This window comes from Colletotrichum paranaense, assembly GCF_030867605.1.
Source record: "Colletotrichum paranaense strain IMI 384185 chromosome Unknown Scaffold_2.1, whole genome shotgun sequence".
Lineage (NCBI taxonomy): Eukaryota > Fungi > Ascomycota > Sordariomycetes > Glomerellales > Glomerellaceae > Colletotrichum > Colletotrichum paranaense.
In genome coordinates this window covers 1,149,542-1,167,289 of record NW_026848960.1, presented here as the reverse complement: position 1 = coordinate 1,167,289, position 17,748 = coordinate 1,149,542, and the positions used below count along the sequence as shown (strand labels likewise).

The following is a 17,748-nucleotide window of genomic DNA, read 5'->3' as shown; positions in this document are numbered from 1 at the left end:
ATGCTACTTTAAGCGTGTTACTGTAGCCAGAGACTCGTACCAATAGTCTAGTCTCGCTAAGACGTAGTTCATACAAATGGACCCAATATTTTCACACCGCTCAAGCAGTCTTTGCGCGATTCTCAAGCTCGACGAATTGCACCGCAGTATCCCCAATGGTATCCTCCAACTTCCTATACTCCATCCCAAGAACCTTCTCCGCCAACGACGCATCAACCCCAAACATGCCCTCCGCCAGCGCCGTCTTGGCCGGGTCCCCCTTTGGTATCCGCCCTTCCCACTGCGGCAGCTTCTCCCTCAAAATATTCGCCAGTCGCTGGTTCGACACGCCCCCGGGACTCACCAGGAACCTCTTCCCGCCCGCTTCGGGCGTCGTCGCTGCCAGCAGGTGCGCGCGCGCGACGTCCCGCACGTCGACGTACAGGTGCAGCATCTCAGGCGGGACCGGCGATTCCTTGGTGAGTGACGGCCCGCAGAGGTTCTGGTAGAGCATGTGGTTGCTCTCGTTCAGGTTCTGCGGGGATGCCGTCGCCGAGACGTCGTAGAGGGGTCCGTAGACGATGGGCGGGCAGATTGTGACGAGGTCGAAGGCGGGTTTAGGTTCGGAGGAGAGGAAGGCCCAGGCTGCCTTTTCAGCGAATTTCTTGCTGGCGACGTAGGGTATCGCGGGGTGCGTTGACGCCTCTGCGTCCTCCCTCGAGACGCCGAGCCAGTCCTTCTCGCTGTAAATCTTGGGCGGGTCGGAGATGGGGGGCTTGGTGATGTCGATCACGGCGGCCATGGAGCTCGTGACGATGACTCTCTTCACGGTCGGCGCCTTGCGCACCACGCCCTGTAGGATCTCGGTCGTGCCCTTGACGGCTGGGTCGAGGAAGTCGGTGTTGGAGTTGCCCTTGCGGAAGTTGAAGGGCGAGGCCGTGTGGAGGACGACGTCAAAGGGTGCATGGTCGGAGACGAGGACGTTATCAAAGGCACCCGGGGCGGCGATGTCGGGGACCAGAGCGAAGTCGAGCTGCGTGGAGGGGTAGGAGGCGAAGGTCTCGTGGAGCTGGTCGACGGAGGACTGGGAGCGGACGACGGCGCGAACGGAGTGGCCTGCTGCGAGAAACTGGGCGAGGATGTGTTGGGCTATGAAGCCGTTTGCGCCGGTAAGGAGGACGCGGAGAGGCATCTTGGGGAGGCTTGTTGTGATGATGACTATTTACTCTTGGTATCGGCTTTTGGGATCTAGCAACCACCCTCCGGCTTCAATGTGATTGTTGAGCTTCATTCTGAGCTTCTTTATAATACCGTTCGCAGCGCTGCCGGAACAGTTCCGACCCCTCCGATGACATGTGGAAACTTGCCATTACAGCAAATATAGCTCCATGACTCGCAGCAGCTTTCCACCTTCCTCCTCTCGTATCTTCCTTCCAAGGCCACCATACCTTACCTCGTACAAAAAGTGACCGACAAGATTATGGAACTTTCCGACGAAAGCGACACATTGGTCTTAACGTACCCGACTATCGGTACCAGTTGAAGAATTTGCCGCGGTACGGTCAGGCTCGTCGGAGAAAACGGTCTTTATTAAACTTTGGGATAAGAAGTGCGATTGGAACTTTGACCGGGGGTTCGGGGCGTAGATAGGCGGGATAGGCTACAGCCTACGGTGAACAAGAGCTATCCGAAGACCGCGCCGGTGGGAGGGAGGGGTAATTGGTACACGAGGCAAGCTTTAACTGCTGAGGTGATGCAGACATCGCAGAGTGCTCCGTGAGTTTTACCGTCTCGGGTGGTTGAAGAAGCAGTACGTACGTCTTCCGAATTGACTGCCGGCTTTGTTTTTTAGAGTTTCAAGGGGCCTAAACCATCGGCCGCGGAAAGGTTTGCCGTATCTGGGAACGAATTGCACGTATCAACCAATGGTATTATCGCAACATCCCACTATCTGATTGGTATTTAGAAAAGGTCAAATTATTGCGTAAGCGGGCATCATATGTAGGAGATGCTTATCTGGTTGGATTCTACCTTAGGCAACCCATGGCAACTCCAGCATCGACTCATTAGCATACACAGGAGCCAGATTACATCCGACAGATACTCTTTCGGCTCGGGGCCTATTTGCACGAATGTATAAGACAAGGTAGGCCGGGACGTTTTCGGTCGCCCTTGCAAGTCGAACGGAACCCCCACGTTCCCTACCGACCGTATGAATGTGCCCCCGTAACCCCCGCCTCCGCACCGGGCCGATGTACGGACTACTCCAAAAACTACCAGCCAATCCCGGCAAGAACCTCAACAATCTGCCCCGAAAAGGACCCATTTTGCCGGGCCTGTCGCCCCCGTCCACAAGCGCCAAAAAAAAAAAAAAAAGACGGAAATGCCGCATCAGGGTCAAAAATATTGACCAGCCTGGGGGTCGAACCCAGAATCTCCTGATAACTGATGAATCGTAGTCAGACGCCTTGCCATTGGGCCAACCGGCCATGATTGATTGGATACTCCAGAGAATGTTGACGATTCGAGCCGGAATTGTATCAATACTCCCTTTCAAGATCATAGCCACTCCAACGGCGGCAACTTGAGCAGCGCAGCCGCATTAGAGGACACCAACCATCACAGTGACCGATGACTGTACGAGCTAGTGATTATGGCCCAGTGATTCGCCGTGAGCATATCGAGACTTTCTCAATCAGCGGCTACAAGTGAAAGAACCCAAGGACTTGGCCAATTGAGACTTTGCGGCAGCTGACTTGTATCTATAGCACCCAGCGGTCTTTGACCCTTTCGGCGGCCGAGTCCAACCTTGATGTCTTGATGTGCTCATGGGTTATGGCCCTGATTCCTGAATCGATGAGGTACATAGCCACACCAGAGTTACCGTCGGTGCAAGGTGCTTGTTCCTAAGCTCTAGATGACAAGTAAAAGTTGAGCTGCCGGACTTGTTGCTGAATCTCTTCCAGCCCAGGGTTTTCTCAGGCGTCATCGAGATGAGCCACCAATGCAGCGGGTGTCATTAGTAGTCGTCGAAACATCACCACCCAAAGAAATCAAGGCAAGACTCATTTATTCTGAACTTAGCTGTACCATATTCGTTCCCGGGTACGATTATCGATTCGTTGACGATGGTATGAATGACACTGCATTCTCCTCAATACCCGTCTTCGTAGCGACTTTCTAATCTTGGCTTCTCTCATTTCCATACTTGGCAGACTTGTTGCCGTAGAAAGGGATTTGCGCTGCAAATTACCTATTCTCTGTAGAAGCGGTAAGAAAACAACGGACTGTTGCACTTGAAGAAGCAGTTTCACAAGAGAGTCATGCGACTTTAGCGAGAGCAATCGTTCTTTGTGGTTGGTTCAAGCTCCCTCGGTCATGTAGATCGTCATGCTCTTGATATATGTAAGTTTATGACTTAGTCATGTCACTTCACGAGTGCGCTGCGAAATCCATTTGTAACTCGCCAAGGTAGTGGGGCTGATAATCAATCTGTGCCAGCGATCATGACTTCGCCATAGCTAAATGGCTATTTCGGGAATCTGGTAGTTGGAGACCATCCCGCGTTCGGAAATAGGAACCCGTCAACTCTATATAATAGACAAGTTGTCAACTCCATTGGTTGCCATTAGTTCATCCCATCGGCTCGTAACCTTACTATCTTACACTTTCACCAAGCAAAACGTTGTTTACACTTCACACTCCCCAGGCCTTGAACCTCTGAACGAATAACCTCAATTTGAGTTCATCCTTGTCACGCCTACACCTGGTCAAGAGCTAATTTAGTGAACAATAGATGGCTCGCTTCATCTTCGCTCTTGCTGCACTTTGCGCTGCGACGGTCCAAGCTCATCCGCAAGCTAGAGGCAATTGCGGATTTGCCTTCACCGCTTCTGGAGGAGGACAAGCTGGCGGATGTGTCGGCGCTGGCGACACTGGAGGTGTTTCGATTCCCCAGGGACCGTATGTGCAGTTCGCCATGGGTAGGGACTGTAAAGTCAGCGTCACCAATGGCCCCATCGAGGGTTTGTCTGTTCAGTCTACGGGAGCGTGTTGAGCAATATTAAACCGAAGTAAAACTCGTCGACGGTGTTCAGGCGTGCTCGGTATGCATCAAAACCAGTCGGGTTGAGTCGACTCAATTTCTTCAGGATGATGTAAGAAGCTTTCTGGTTGCAATGAACAGTGTTGGGGTGGACATGGTAGGCTTGAAGTTGCGATATGCGAACATCGCATTTGTACAATAGCAGCGAGGTTCAGGGTGGCTTTTGCTCTTGGCAATGATATCCCGTGAAAAAGAACATTGAAGGCACTGATGGCGGAGACTCAAGGTGACCAAGTCTTATACTGATCATGTGTTCAATACAAACATGCCAGCTTTACAGTTTTGATGCTTCCCAGTTCCAACTAAATCTAGTAGGCCCGCTCTAACTTATGCGATAGATCTGATGATTCCACAGAACTACATCACGATGTCTCCATGGGGTAATTATATCACCAACTAAGTGAGTCTCTTTCTGATGCCGCCAGGTCAGTGAAGGTATTATCTGTCCATCCTAGATTGGCTGCTCTAAAAGTCGATCGAGATAGTATGTGTTCTCCAATCGGTACATACCTAGCTTATCAGTTACCACGGCCTCAGATTCATGATTACATATCACCTCGTTTAATCCCCCCTGTCGCGGTCCCTTTCCCGAGATACCATCCATATGGAAACATCAGATCTTCTCCCAAGATATCAATGACAGCCAAGCCTAAAGAGTAAATTGCTGCTTGGCAACTTTTAGGCTAACGCAGAGAAATTTGAGGCTCTCATATAGAAAAATAAATACAGTAGTGCTAGAAATTGCCTTTCCTGATGTTGTTAGCGAGTGGGTTGCTACGTAAAAAAACACAAGGTAGGAACGTAGTCCTTGAGGCGTGGAGAAAAGCGTATCCCGCCTATGTGTAACACACCTTTCGCTTGGCAGCTTCATGGCAAAGGGACTGCTCTTCTTTGGTATTCGGAAGACGAAACGGTTCCATTTATACGGATGTGTCTACTGTTTTCAAGTCCAGTAGTTTTCGAAGAGACAGGGAACTCCCGGCACAAACTAACATACAATAGTGCCAGTAGACGCATTTGTTCCGCTACAGCAGTTTGAATTAGCCAGCAACTCGTTTCCACGCCCGTGACAACTATCTGGATAGAGAAACTCGTATTCTTTGGAGATGCTGACCGCTAGGGAGCGTCTTCACTTACAGCACGCTACCCGATCGCTCATCGAAGAGGTTCCGCCTTTCAGGTCAACTGTCGAACCTTCAAGGATCCTTGTGGGGTTCGGTGTTTGGTAGGCGAGAAAATCTGCTCTCAGCACCACCCTAGCATGGGCATGGCTTGTTGATTCTCCCGGCTCCCACCCAAAACCAGACGAAAGCCATTATTCCCGATATCTATCCCCTGACAGCTTGACAGGCGTCATGTGGAGATGGCCACCAACAGAGAGAGGATCACGGTTCATTCGCGAACGATCTGGGGACATGAACGGTTCATGGTGGCACGATAGGACTTTCGGGCCGTTACGATCAAGAATGTCTTCAGATGATAGAAAAGCTGGCATTTCCTTGCCTCAACGTGGCCAGCTAGGTTAGTGACTCGCCAGTTCGCCAAGTCTCTTTGACACTGTTGCTCCATCCAACCACGGGGCAGACACCACTGTGGCCGCTGTCGAAGTCGCGTCACAAATAAAACAGGCCCACTGAAGGGATTTGACAGCGTTACATCAATTCTTTGGAGGTATTATTCGAATTACTTGGCTCATTTAGATCTGCGCTTTCCGCACGCCGCTACGCCGCTATCACGAAACCCCAAAACTCTCCGTTTCACATGTCGACGCGCCGCGGCAATTAGTTGCCCGGGTACCATCTGCTGAGGATAGAAGTCACATTTGCCGGCCTGCTAAGGTGAGCACAGTGACCGCTAGGCTCGGTCTCCGTCTTGGAGCCGGCAGGCAGGACGGCGGACATGCCCTGCTGGTAGCTGAGAGGCAGTGCGTTGTCAAGAGTGGCATAGAGGTAGGCGCAGTCGATGCCGTTGCTCCAGGGCTCGTAGCCGGAGGCGTTAGTGAAGGCACCGAGAGCGGTCCAGGTCATCTCGGACGCCCACTTCTCCTGCTCAGAGGCAGGAAGGTCGTTGAAGCCGACCTCGGGGAGCAAAGTGGCGTTGCCAACAACACGGTCCCCCTATAATGCATGTTAGTATGACTACCGTTTCGTAACCGACGGGAACTAGGGTATTGGGTTACATACCTCGACAATCATCCAAGGAAGAGGCTCGCCGCCGAGAAGGTCGAGCAAGCTGGAACCCTTGGGGAGCATGAAAGCACTGGCGTAGACGATGCTCACAACACCACCAGAAGCACCAGCAGCGGAGCGAGTGGCAACGTCGTAGCCCTCAACAGCGTTGCTGGCCACGACACCACCGTAGGAGTGGGAGTAGATGACGACCTCCTTGCCATCGGAAACAAGCTTGTCCAGCTCGGTGCGCACGGCGGCAACATCGTCGGAGAGGGATGCCAGGGGCGTGGTGGTACCGCCGACGGTGGGGAGAGCTACGATGGAGGCGTTGAAGTCGGAGCCGGCCAGCTCGGTAGCGAAAGGCTGGAAAGCGGAGGGCAGCTGCCAAGCGCCGGGGACAATAAGAATTGAGGGCTTCATTGTGTAATGAGAATGTGACGTGACAACTGGAGAACCACGAGTGATGCGATCTTGGATCTGTCAGAGATTGACGAGATGAGAATAAGGGCAGAGATGGGCGAGGGATGCGTGCAGACTTGGATCGAGGGGGACTCTAAAAAGGAATGTGTAGCCTGCCTGGTAGCAACAACAAGAGGCAAGTGATGAACTGAGGCAGGTGGCCTTTCTAAAGTACTACTTCGTATCTGTTATAGATATCAAGGCATGAATATACATCCTCAGCAAGCAATATCGCCGAAATGACAGCGGCCAAAAGCGATGAACGACGCGTGACAGCGGGATGAGCGCCGGGTAGTCTCTCGGATATTGCCAAGAGGTCTTGAGTCCTTGAGGTCCGCCAGAGAGGTTTACGCGGTCCTCCGAAGTTATCCACAAAGGGCCCAACGTTGGCGGTGGGTTGCTCCAGTTGTGAAAAGGGGTCGAAGGGGGGGCAACTTGAGGGGGTCATGACGGAACAGGTTATGGCGCAAAGTGAACACCCGGTTCGATCGAGCGGAGACAAAAGGACGAGAGGGGCTCGGTACCTTACAGGCTTGCAGCTTGAAGAATACATGTGGCAGGATCTTCTTTTGTGTACGGAGTAGCTTGTGCTGCGACGTCGTTCTGGATTGTTCAGCATTTCTTTTCCTTTTGAGGTTCAGGCATCTCGCTAAGTAGTTTGCTTTAGTCTCCGAGGCCTTTTGCAACCATCTTCTCCATGTTACCTCGGCAGTCGAGGACTCGGGGGCTTGGGGCAAGCTTCGTATTATATCTCTTGTCGTTTTCAACTTGCCCCTCATACCCAAAGAAAAAGCAATCCCTCATGTCAATATTCCACTTAGTATTTGACGATAATGACGCACAGGAAGGAATCGTGGCCCACCGCGAGAAGTTGAGTACAGTTTACAGGGTTGTTGACTCAATGTGGCCCCCATCCGCGTCTTCAACAGCTCTCTTCCGGGAGCTGTACAGAGGCCACAATTGCCGTGGTTTTGGCGTTGATCTGTCGATGTCAACCCTGTGCATGCATGGATGCGCCCGGACGTCAAGGGGCATGGCATGCGGGCCCTAGTTGCTAGAGGCGGGTCTAGAAGAGGGGATCTCCCCCGAACTAGTCGACTAGCGTAGGATCAGTTCCAACGGTTTTTCGAGTTTGGATGCGAGACCCCAGAACGAGAGCCGTGCGCCGGAAGCATTCTTCCTAATCCGAGTCTATCGGACGTTGGTAACGATGTTTCCTAGTGTCTGTAGCGTGCTGCGGGCCGGCTTGTGTAGGCCCAAGACGGAGAAAGAAGAAAGACTAGACTAGGACTGGAACAATTTATACTCCTAGCCTCCTTACGACATCACACCCTGTCCAGAGTCCACAGATGTCTGGACAACCCTCATGGGGTTCCTCCTCATAACTGACAAAGATTGACAAACCCGACAACTCCTCGGGACTTCGCCGCGTGCTCGCTCCCCTTTTCGTTGCTTCTTTCGGTTGCAGTTCCACCTATTGTCTCTCTCTGGGCCCCTACCCGAGGTAGCAGTCGCAATGGGGGCAGATTGACATGTCAAAACAGAAGTGATTGACAGTTTGGGAATGCAACAGTGGTTCGGGAAAAACGAACGGGTCCAAGAGCCCGAAACCTGCGGCCGTGATAGACGACGACGGGGTTGTCGCACGTGTTTTTGCTTTTTCTCTCCTGCTAGATTTTGTGTAAGCAAAGCCCGCGGCAACGAAGGCATCTGGCATTCCCCCAGAAAATGTTCAGAATAAAATGATTCCCCATCCCCACGTGGTGTGGCCGGTGTCGTCGACCCCCCTTGCGTCCGTTTACTCGGTAACCCCCCTCCACTTACCATCGACGACGACCCGTTTTCTATAGACCGCTGTTCAACGAGAGCCCGCGTGGCCATCAAGCCACCCGCCATGGCAGCCACTATGGTGACATACCCGTACAACGATCCGACTATCGATCAACCCCAGAGGGACTATCTGAAGAAGCTGGCCGACTTCGCTGAAGATCAAAACCTGTCCGAGGATCTCCGTCCATATGTACGAGCGATTACGATCGCCTTCACTGTCTTTGCTGCGTTTGTGGTTGGGTTAAGGTTCATGGCTCGTCACCTGCAGGGTGCGAGATACCTCAAAGATGACTACACGATGTTGTTCGCTCTAGTGATATTGATTGGAAACATGATCATGAATCTCATCCGTAAGTGGCATTGGAAGATGAGAGTACGAAGACATGCTAACATTCTCGCCAAGTGGTTGATGCTGGTATTGGACTGCATTCAGGTCGCCTCACACTAGAACAGCTGCAGTTTCTCGACAAGGTACGCATCAGCGTTCTCTAGCGCTGTGCAGTTTCGCTTTACTATCCAGCCCATGAGGACTAAGCTAACATTGTTTCTGTAGACCATGATCGGTGCCGAGATTCTGTACGTCAACGGAGTCAACGTATACAAAATAGCGCTGCTGTTGCTGTACCTACGCATCTTTCCAATGCGAGAAGTCCGCAAGGGAGCATGGATATGTGGCAGTTTGACATCGCTCTGGACGCTTGCTTGCGTCGTTGCCGCCTCAATACAGTGTCTTCCCCTGAACACGCTATGGGAACCGTGGAAGCCCGGTACTTGCATCAACCTCTTCTTGACGCAACTTGCCATCGCTGTGCCGAGCATCATTGTCGACGTTGCGATTCTCTATCTTCCGATACCCCACGTGTTGAAGCTCCAGATGAATCGAGCTCAACGGATCCTGGTCCTCTTTACTTTCCTGCTGGGAAGCTATGTCGTGTTCTGTAGTGTCTACCGCTTCAGAATTTTCTTGCTATACACGAAAAACGATGTTCCTTGTAAGTCTCTTGACGCGGATGAACTCTCTGACTATTTCGTGCTAACTCAACAATGATAGACTCATTGGCTCAAGGCCTGGCCTGGAACATCATTGAAATCAGCAGTGGTATCGTGTCTGCATGCTTGCCGACTCTTGTAAGTCTAGCAATGACAACGTTGATGATAACATGACTGATTAAGTGCACAGGGTCCAATCGTACGTGTACTCTGGAAGGGTCTCCTTGAATCCGCTCAACGAAGTGGTCTGGATAAGTACGCCCAGTCGTCCTTCAACAAGAAGTCGACAGGAAGGTCAGCAGGCATGACCATCGGCGGCGGACGATCCGGAAACGCCTCTCATGCAAGGGATGGCTCGAAAGACTGGTCCAAGCTTCCCGAAGCCAACGCCAAACCGAACTTTCGGGAGGAGTCCAAGTACGGCATCGGCCTTCGCACAATGGGCGGAGGCGACGATGACCGTAGCTCTCGTAGCTCAAATGACGTCGAGCTGATGCCTCAGAGCACGGTCAGCGTAACCGTGCGGAGCCCAGCCAGGGACAACTTTCCCGAGCATGAAGCGGGTGTGAGTGCGCGAGAGCACTACCACGGGAAGAAAATCTCTAAAGAAAGCAACTCTGGGTATCCTCACTCAGATAACAGGATATGGCAGCATCGCGAGGTTGAGATAACGACGGAGCCGGTAGAACCGGAGTCTGTCTTGCCGGATTTTAACAGGAAAAGGAAGTCGGGGATATGACGAGACAGATGCTGGCGGAATACCCATATGAATGAACATCGTCTGTAAATAACCTGTAATAGTATCTAGTATAATTATGCTAAAGAAGCATGAGCTTCAAATCTTTCAGATCAAGGCCTCGACGAGATGTTCAAAGTGATTCGGTTGTGGAAATGCATGTGAGTGAGCCACGAATAGGGTTCTTCATGATGTACAAAATTTCAAGTGTTGCCTCAAAGAGCAGCTTCTGTTTTGACTTCTCTGCGCATATGATTCTACGACAAGCAGAATGCTGCAAAGATACATCAACATGAAGTTAGTACCGTAACGTAGTCTATCTAAGATGACTCAGCCTGCTCTTGTTCCCTGGCCTTCTTCAAATCCTCCGGCCCATAGAGGTTCCTCACGGCGAAAATCAGCCCAGCTGCGAGTGCAACCATCAGAACCCAGATTGCATAACCGCCTAGGGCCTGAGTGTTAGCACCTATGGCAAATAGGGTGGTGAATGAGGCCGGAGAAAATGCCCTGATGACGCTCGCTCCGGTAAGAGCCAAAGCATTCAGCGTTCCCAGAACACGAGGGCTGGGCGAGATATCGTTCAACGACAATTGTATGGCAGTGAAGCTCATGCTCACGCCGCAGCCGATAGTGAGAGCAATGGGCATGAAGACCCAGAAGAACGTGACCCAGGCCGGATTGTGTACACCGAGCTTAAGGACGACGTTGCCGAGAGGGCAGATGAGGAAGAACCAAGGGTACGCATAGGCGCAGGCACGCAGCACACCGTTCGTGCCTATGCGATGCTGCAGTGGCGGGAAGATGATGAGAAGCCATGAGACTTGGGCGATACCGTTGACGGACATCATAACGGAGATTTGCAGAGGGGTGAAGCCGTAGCCACCAAGCTCGACTGGGGTGAACCAAAAGACGGGGACGACGGCCGTGTAGGACAATGCGAGGAGCATGAGGTAACCGTACACGAAGAGGACATTGGAAGCGCCTGGCGACTTGACGATCTGTTTGATGGAGCCCTTGTCCTTCTTGGGCGGTGCTGCTGCATCGTCGTTGCTGCTGTGCTTCTCCTTGACTAGTGTTTCCTCGACAAACAATATGCTAGTGATGGTCGCCGTCAAACCAATGAAGCCCACGCAGAAGCTGGATAGTGCGTAAGGGTAGTCAAAAAAGAATTGAGCTTTGAAAACGCTCGGGTACTGATGCGCCGGATCGGCGAGGGCTCCGCCGAGAAGGGGCCCGAAGAAGATGCCAAGGTTACCGCTCAGAGCGAACCAACTAAAGGCCCTGGCTTGCGTCTTTTGGGTGACGTGCTCAGCAATCATGGTGCGCATCGTGACAAGGGATCCGCCAAACACGCCTGCCAGGCACCGGAAGAGGATCATTTGCCAAATGGTCTGTGCCATGCCGAAGATGGATGTGGCGATGGTAACACCGCAGAGGGAGAAGACAAGAACGGGCTTGCGGCCAATCCGATCAGAGAGTCTGCCCCAAAAGATCATGACGACGGCCTGGGTCAGCGAGAAGAGTGACTCGATGAGACCGCTGTAGAACCCGACGTCCGCTTTGGCGAGGTGGCCGTTCTCTTCGGCCATCTGGCTGATATACGGAAAGATGCAGAAGAAGGCCATGGGCTCTACAAGTCGCGCGTAGCATAGCCAAAAGACTTGCCATACCGGCAATGGCTTATCGTCGTCGTCCAGAGTCTCATTCTCTTGGGATGGCTCATTGAGTGTTGTGGCCTTGGAGACATCGGGATCAGCGGTCGGAGCGATATCGCCGGCGATGAGCAATGGAGTTGTCTCCGTCGCGTCGTGACTGAAGGTGTCGCCGGTTGCCGGCTTCTGGTTCGGCGCCATCTTGATGGCGTAAGAATGTGCGGTTGTGTTCGTATGAGCAACACAACTGCCTACCCTAGAAGATGATGGTTCCCTGGTTTGGTCGGCCCTTTCTCAGAGCTTGTGTTCCAGGCACAGGCGACGTGACGAAGTCACTTGTTGAGTAATTAAGTGTAGGTAAGCAAAGTGAGATGAAACACAATTAACATTGTTAATAATTTGAGAGCGCGTCACCTCGGTCTTATGTCAGACCGCCGCAATTTTTAGCCTTCCTAATCAGGTTAGGCTACCTAACCAAAGTACCGTCCCAACTCTCAACAAACAATTTCATGGCTGTATTTAATCATACTGAAGGACGGATTTTTTGCGTCGCACAATTGCACTTGTGCAACGAGACGCCAATTCCTTGGCTTGTCATTAATACAAAGAAGACTGAACAGCTCATCTGTTCATCTAGGGCTTTCGTCAGCTACATCCTCGGGTTCACTCATTTTCTCCTCTCGTCATAGTAAACATGGCTGTGACAGCTTTCTTTTATTATATCCAGAATGCCGCCTTTCGCTGGCTGGAAATATTGGCTTCAGAGCACTGATCTGTTCTTAAGAATTCACTAGAATTTCAATTGTTAAACAGATTCATTCTGTGTAACTCTGTCCTGCAGGTTTATCTTTTTCTCGCGAGTCCATGATACCCTTGTCTGCAGAAACAAGTACACCGAAGACTAGAGTCATCCGGTAAATCCTATGCCGCTGAGATATGCATCTACTAGCCATTGCACGCTCTTATTACCTCCAAAGTCTTTCAGGTTTTCTGGCTGACAGGCTGAGTGGCCACAATCTCTTCCCCTTTGCCTGTATACTGGGTACCCGGGCTATCTCCGTCAGGCCTGTCGGAATCAGATCCAATGACCGAGGAGCCTTCCGCGCCAGCTCCTTCGGTCGCAAGCCTCATCTCCAGGTCAGGATGCTTGTGCTTCCATCTCTTCATGTACCATGTGCCGAACATGAGAAAAGCCCACATTGCGACTTCGAATACTGTAGCTGCGGGATATCCGTGGGGATAGCGCGGGGCTTCGACGGTTGGGAAGGTGAATAGAGGGATCCAAATCTGTCCACAGAATCCGAGGGTCATCATCGAAGAGATGATGAGGCCTCTTTCACCATAATTCTCTTTGAGCGTAGAGTTCAACCATGAATACTAAACCGCTTTTGTTAGATGAGGAAGTCGAGCATGGCGTACAGGGTGACTTACCAAGATCGGAGATGCCATTCCAGAGAAACCTCCGAAATAGAATGCAAGGAATTTGAGTATGTCAGGAACATTCCATATAGACAGGACTATGCAAGAGAAGAGCACAAATGACTACGAGTAATTAGCGTTGATCGTTGTGTCAATATCGATAAGATGGATTCTTACCGCCTGGAAAGACCAAAGGCCCCTCAAACTCAAACAACCTGCTAACGTAGTTCCTAGCCAAGATGACAATGCCCGGAGAAGGTCGATGAAAGTCGGCAAAATATTCACCAATTCAACCGAGTATCCAGCAGCCTTTAGCCACAAAGCCATGTAGCCTGTCCAGTAGTGCGCTTGGCACAAGAAGCTGTAATGTGTCAGAGAAACAATCGCTTTCAAGGAGGCTCAGGGGCACGAACATGTAGCAAGGAACGCAAATCCACCACATTGGTCTGGAGAGCGTATATTTGAACGTCTTCCAGGTAATGCCCTCCTGTTCGACTGTTGGCATCCGCTTGACCGCGAGGGCGTGCTCCTCCGCGGAGAAGTACCACCTCTTGGGTGAAGTTGGAAGGCCAGGCCAAAACGCAAAACCTAAGAAGGATATGGGAAGGGTGATAATACCCTGGACGATGAAGAGCCATCGCCAACCCGCACGTCCAAAAACGCCGTTGAGGTTTCGATACGCCGCGGCCTGTAAGTAGCCGGAGAACATGGAGCCTAGAGAGTTACCCATGAACCATACTCCAGCTCGCTTGAAGAGCTCTTCGTTCTTGAACCAACTGCCCACTACTTTTGGTCAGTACTTCGGCGAGGAGACATTGGGTTTCAACAAGCATCCTTACGAATTAGATGAGTGCCACCGAACGATGAAGCTTCGAGGAACCCTGTAATAGCGCGAAGGATGTACAGATGCCAGCTGTGCTTGATAGTGGACTGAGAAAAAGCGATCACTGCCCAGATGATCTGCAGGGAAGGTAACAAGAAAGGTGCACTGCATAATCTTGATCAGCAACTTGCTAAATCGCCTGAATAAGCATCTAATTTTTAGACTTACATCTTTGCCTTCGTTTGTAGAGTCATAAGCGGGATTTGGCCAATGACGTATGCGGTGTTGTCTGAAAATGTCAGTTGAGCATGTAACATGAGTGTCTGAACATTTGCTTACAAGCGACGACATAGTAGTTCAACTCGTTGCCGTGAGAATCAAGATCCTCACGCATGCCTGATACATATGCGTTGGTGACATTTTGCTGCCCAAGGAACTACTGCCGGTCAGCTCATAACTCTGGGAGTTGTGAGTAAAAGATTCCCTTACTCTGCAAAAGACTAAGAGTAGTAAAGGTAACAATTAGTTTGGTTTGCCTTCGATCAAATGAAGAGACCTTGACTTACAAGACAAACTTCCAAAGACCAGAATCGCAAGATCGAGTTTTCGCAAAAGCTTTCGCTCTTCTGCAGGATAGTGTGAGGCTGTTTAATGACCGTGAGTGACTTCCTTGTGTAAGATAAACGGTCGAATACTTACGGTACCAGTCAAATACTGACAATATCACCGCCCCTATCTTGTTGCCCTTCACTTTTTGACCAAAAGACCCCATCTTCAGCTGGTTCTGCCGGATTTCCGTCTGCGATGCACGTGCAAGAGTCAGAATCGGCACTGCGCTGTCGGCAGTGGTTTACATATAATGCCACCGGAGCAAGGAGGTTTCCTCGTCCCCCTGTCTACGTCCCTTTCGCCTTCTTGGTCTTATGTCGAGCCTTCACTAAATGCTTGCCACCCCCAAGACGTGCTTCTGCTATGAACACCCAACCACCGCGGCGTCTTGTCTGCGATAAGCTCAACTCCCAGTCTCTCATGCAACATAACACCCGCCGAGACCCGACTACGTGCATCGCACAAGAGCCTCGCCCACTATTCGCCATAGTGGCAGGAATGACGAGTGTCCATGCTTACCGGGGAAAGATGCGGGATAGCGGGTAAAGTACCTTAAACAAGGACCAATAATCTCCGATGCGGCAACGAGATCGTGAGTCCGGACAAACCCTCACCCACCACTTCCGCCGAACTCGGTGGTTTGCCGAACGTCCAAGACCGGAGAAATACTACCGGGTGGGATACCTAGACTGACTTGAACCCGTTTCCTGCGGCGCAGACGTCGGTTTGGCGGCGGGAAAAGCCCGACGACGTGTGACGGGGGTAGAGATTGCGCCATCCGTTATCAGATGATGACATGCGGCGATCTCGCATCTCCAAGTGCCTCGACCAAGTAGATTTATTGTGTTGCTTGGTAAGTGCCGCGGGGTAAAATGCGAGTGTGACACCATGGAGAAAGATGAAACCAAATCAACTTGCTATTATTGGTCTCTTGCTGGTTGAGGATTTGGTGGGGGTTAAGTCCTGCGGAGACGTCGCCGTGGCGTGTTGGCTCGACTAATACAGGCAGCGAGATCCGGCGTGAAGCCGTCCGTAGTCGCAGTCGAGGTTCATAGTTAAAATGGCGAGCTTGGAACCCGGCCTCTGGATGTATTGGAGAAAATCTAGACCAACCAGCCTCTGAAGAAAAGATACCCCGCCTCACCGCCCAAAATGCCGTCTGCTGTGTCCGAATTGTACCAATACACCCACGTCCCAGAGACGGAGGAGAACCTTGATTGGGCTGACCGTAAGTCTTGGCTCACCATGCTTTCACGCAAGACTGTGCAGGACTTCCAAGCTGACAGGCACGCGAAGTTCCCACCATTGACCTTGCAAAGTATGGGACACCAGAGGGCAACAAGGAACTTGCCGAGACCTTGATCGAGGCCATTCGGACCAAGGGATTCTTCTATGTTATCAACTATGGCATCTCGCAAGAAGCGGTCGACGCACAATTTGCTCTTGGCCAGAAATTTTACGAGCTACCGTTGGACGAGAAACTCAAGTATGAGCCGGATTTGGATTCTGGAGACTACAATGGGTACCGTCCCGCTGGTAGGCGGTTTTTGAGCGGTGGCCTCAAGGATAAGACCGAAGTATGGAACATGGCCAGTGAGTGTTTCTTCAATTTGCTTCGAATCGAGGAAGCATTGCTGACAGATGCAATGCAGCTCGCGCTGGACACATCACACAACCTTTGCCCAAGCTTTTGGAGGATCGCAAGGAAGAGATTGAAGGATTCGCAAAGGTACTATACTTTTGATCGTACGTAGGATAGCGTGACTAACGCCAGACTTAGAACCTCCATGATAAGGTGCTGGATCCCCTGAACCACCTCATCGCTCTGGCTTTGGAGCTGCCCGAGGACTTCTTTACACGGGTACACAAGTGGGAGACTCACGATGAGTCTCACCTGCGCTATATGAAGTATTCCAAGTTCACTCCGGAAGAGATCAAGCAACTCGATGATGGCCTGTGGTCCCGCGGCCACACGGATCTGGGGACGATCACCCTGCTTTTCCGTCAACCCGTTGCCGCCCTGCAAATCAGGGATCATGAGACCGGCGACTGGAAATGGGCTAAGCCGCTTGATGGCAGTCTTACTGTCAACACTTGCGATGCCCTGAGCTTCTTGACGGGTGGTTACGTCAAGTCCACGGTTCACCGAGTGAGTGAAACTTCATCCCTACAATTTGGCTTACCCTCTACGGTTCTCTAATCTGGAAACCAGGTATCTGTGCCGCCTAAGGACCAGCGCCATGTCGACCGCCTGGGTTTGTTGTACTTTGCGCGTCCTCAGAACGACCTCGTACTGAAGACGATTGACTCGCCAGTGTTGAAGCGCGAAGGCTTTACTCAGAATGAGTTCGAGGCTGGCGGCCATCCGGTTCCGACTATGGGAGAATTTACTACCCTCAAGCAGACTTGGCAACAAAGGAAGGGGGTCAGCTACCAGAACTCAGAAGGACAGGAGATCCTCCCGGGATTCAAGGGTCAATACTTCAAGTAGGACAGACTGGCTGCCCTAGCCGCCACACTTCTTGGAAACTCAAGTTTTGAACAAATGTGTCTGAATGGAAAGAGAATTCACGATCGTGGCGGTCACAAAACGGGCGCGCTATGTATTGTGGTGGTCACTACAAAGGTATTTTTTGGTAAATCATCACCCACTTAATCATGTACTACACAGACTGGTCAAAGAATGCTTGGAATAAATCCACCTAGTTATCTAGATACGATGTCAGCTGCGATTCGAACCTGTCTCATTCCCAATATTGCTCGCGAGTATCTTCGACTGCCCGTTCGATCCAATCGAAAGAGCGATTCCCCTCTTGCGTAATATCTTTGACTTGAATTCCTTTACACCCCCAGTAGATGTTCAGTCAGATGGACTGGCAGGGCCCGAAGAAGAACAAAGCCAATATGCTACCGCCGGCTTCTGTGCCACACAAACATGGGCCTTTCACGAGTGAACAATCATGCCCCATCACACC

The 17,748-nt window shown here is 51.4% G+C and overlaps 7 protein-coding genes across 7 annotated transcripts; 3 read left to right on the top strand and 4 right to left on the bottom strand.

Moving 5' to 3' along the window:
- Positions 1–100: 100 nt before the first annotated feature.
- Positions 101–1,171, bottom strand: CPAR01_02275 (NAD dependent epimerase/dehydratase; the record flags this gene model as incomplete). The annotated part of the gene is made up of 1 exon (XM_060486563.1): positions 101–1,171. The coding sequence occupies one exon, from the start codon at positions 1,169–1,171 to the stop codon at positions 101–103; it is 1,071 nt and encodes a 356-aa protein (XP_060353891.1).
- A 2,604-nt stretch (positions 1,172–3,775) lies between these two features.
- Positions 3,776–4,273, top strand: CPAR01_02274 (uncharacterized protein; the record flags this gene model as incomplete). The annotated part of the gene is made up of 2 exons (XM_060486562.1): positions 3,776–4,004; positions 4,230–4,273. 2 exons carry the CDS (start codon positions 3,776–3,778, stop codon positions 4,271–4,273), a joined length of 273 nt encoding a protein of 90 aa, XP_060353890.1.
- A 1,592-nt stretch (positions 4,274–5,865) lies between these two features.
- Positions 5,866–6,675, bottom strand: CPAR01_02273 (uncharacterized protein; the record flags this gene model as incomplete). Its single annotated transcript, XM_060486561.1, has 2 exons — positions 5,866–6,201; positions 6,268–6,675. 2 exons carry the CDS (start codon positions 6,673–6,675, stop codon positions 5,866–5,868), a joined length of 744 nt encoding a protein of 247 aa, XP_060353889.1.
- Positions 6,676–8,608: 1,933 nt separating this feature from the next.
- Positions 8,609–10,200, top strand: CPAR01_02272 (uncharacterized protein; the record flags this gene model as incomplete). Its single annotated transcript, XM_060486560.1, has 6 exons — positions 8,609–8,894; positions 8,948–9,015; positions 9,098–9,536; positions 9,596–9,672; positions 9,725–10,099; positions 10,177–10,200. 6 exons carry the CDS (start codon positions 8,609–8,611, stop codon positions 10,198–10,200), a joined length of 1,269 nt encoding a protein of 422 aa, XP_060353888.1.
- A 390-nt stretch (positions 10,201–10,590) lies between these two features.
- On the bottom strand, positions 10,591–12,123 carry CPAR01_02271 (major facilitator superfamily transporter; the record flags this gene model as incomplete). Its single annotated transcript, XM_060486559.1, has 1 exon — positions 10,591–12,123. One exon carries the CDS (start codon positions 12,121–12,123, stop codon positions 10,591–10,593), a length of 1,533 nt encoding a protein of 510 aa, XP_060353887.1.
- Positions 12,124–12,903: 780 nt separating this feature from the next.
- Positions 12,904–14,936, bottom strand: CPAR01_02270 (major facilitator superfamily transporter; the record flags this gene model as incomplete). The annotated part of the gene is made up of 10 exons (XM_060486558.1): positions 12,904–13,299; positions 13,354–13,464; positions 13,519–13,702; positions 13,755–14,124; positions 14,181–14,329; positions 14,393–14,453; positions 14,504–14,600; positions 14,654–14,664; positions 14,731–14,808; positions 14,864–14,936. 10 exons carry the CDS (start codon positions 14,934–14,936, stop codon positions 12,904–12,906), a joined length of 1,530 nt encoding a protein of 509 aa, XP_060353886.1.
- A 989-nt stretch (positions 14,937–15,925) lies between these two features.
- On the top strand, positions 15,926–17,264 carry CPAR01_02269 (2OG-Fe(II)oxygenase superfamily protein; the record flags this gene model as incomplete). The annotated part of the gene is made up of 5 exons (XM_060486557.1): positions 15,926–16,001; positions 16,070–16,366; positions 16,426–16,502; positions 16,554–16,922; positions 16,986–17,264. The coding sequence occupies 5 exons, from the start codon at positions 15,926–15,928 to the stop codon at positions 17,262–17,264; spliced, it is 1,098 nt and encodes a 365-aa protein (XP_060353885.1).
- Between the last annotated feature and the right edge of the window lie 484 nt (positions 17,265–17,748).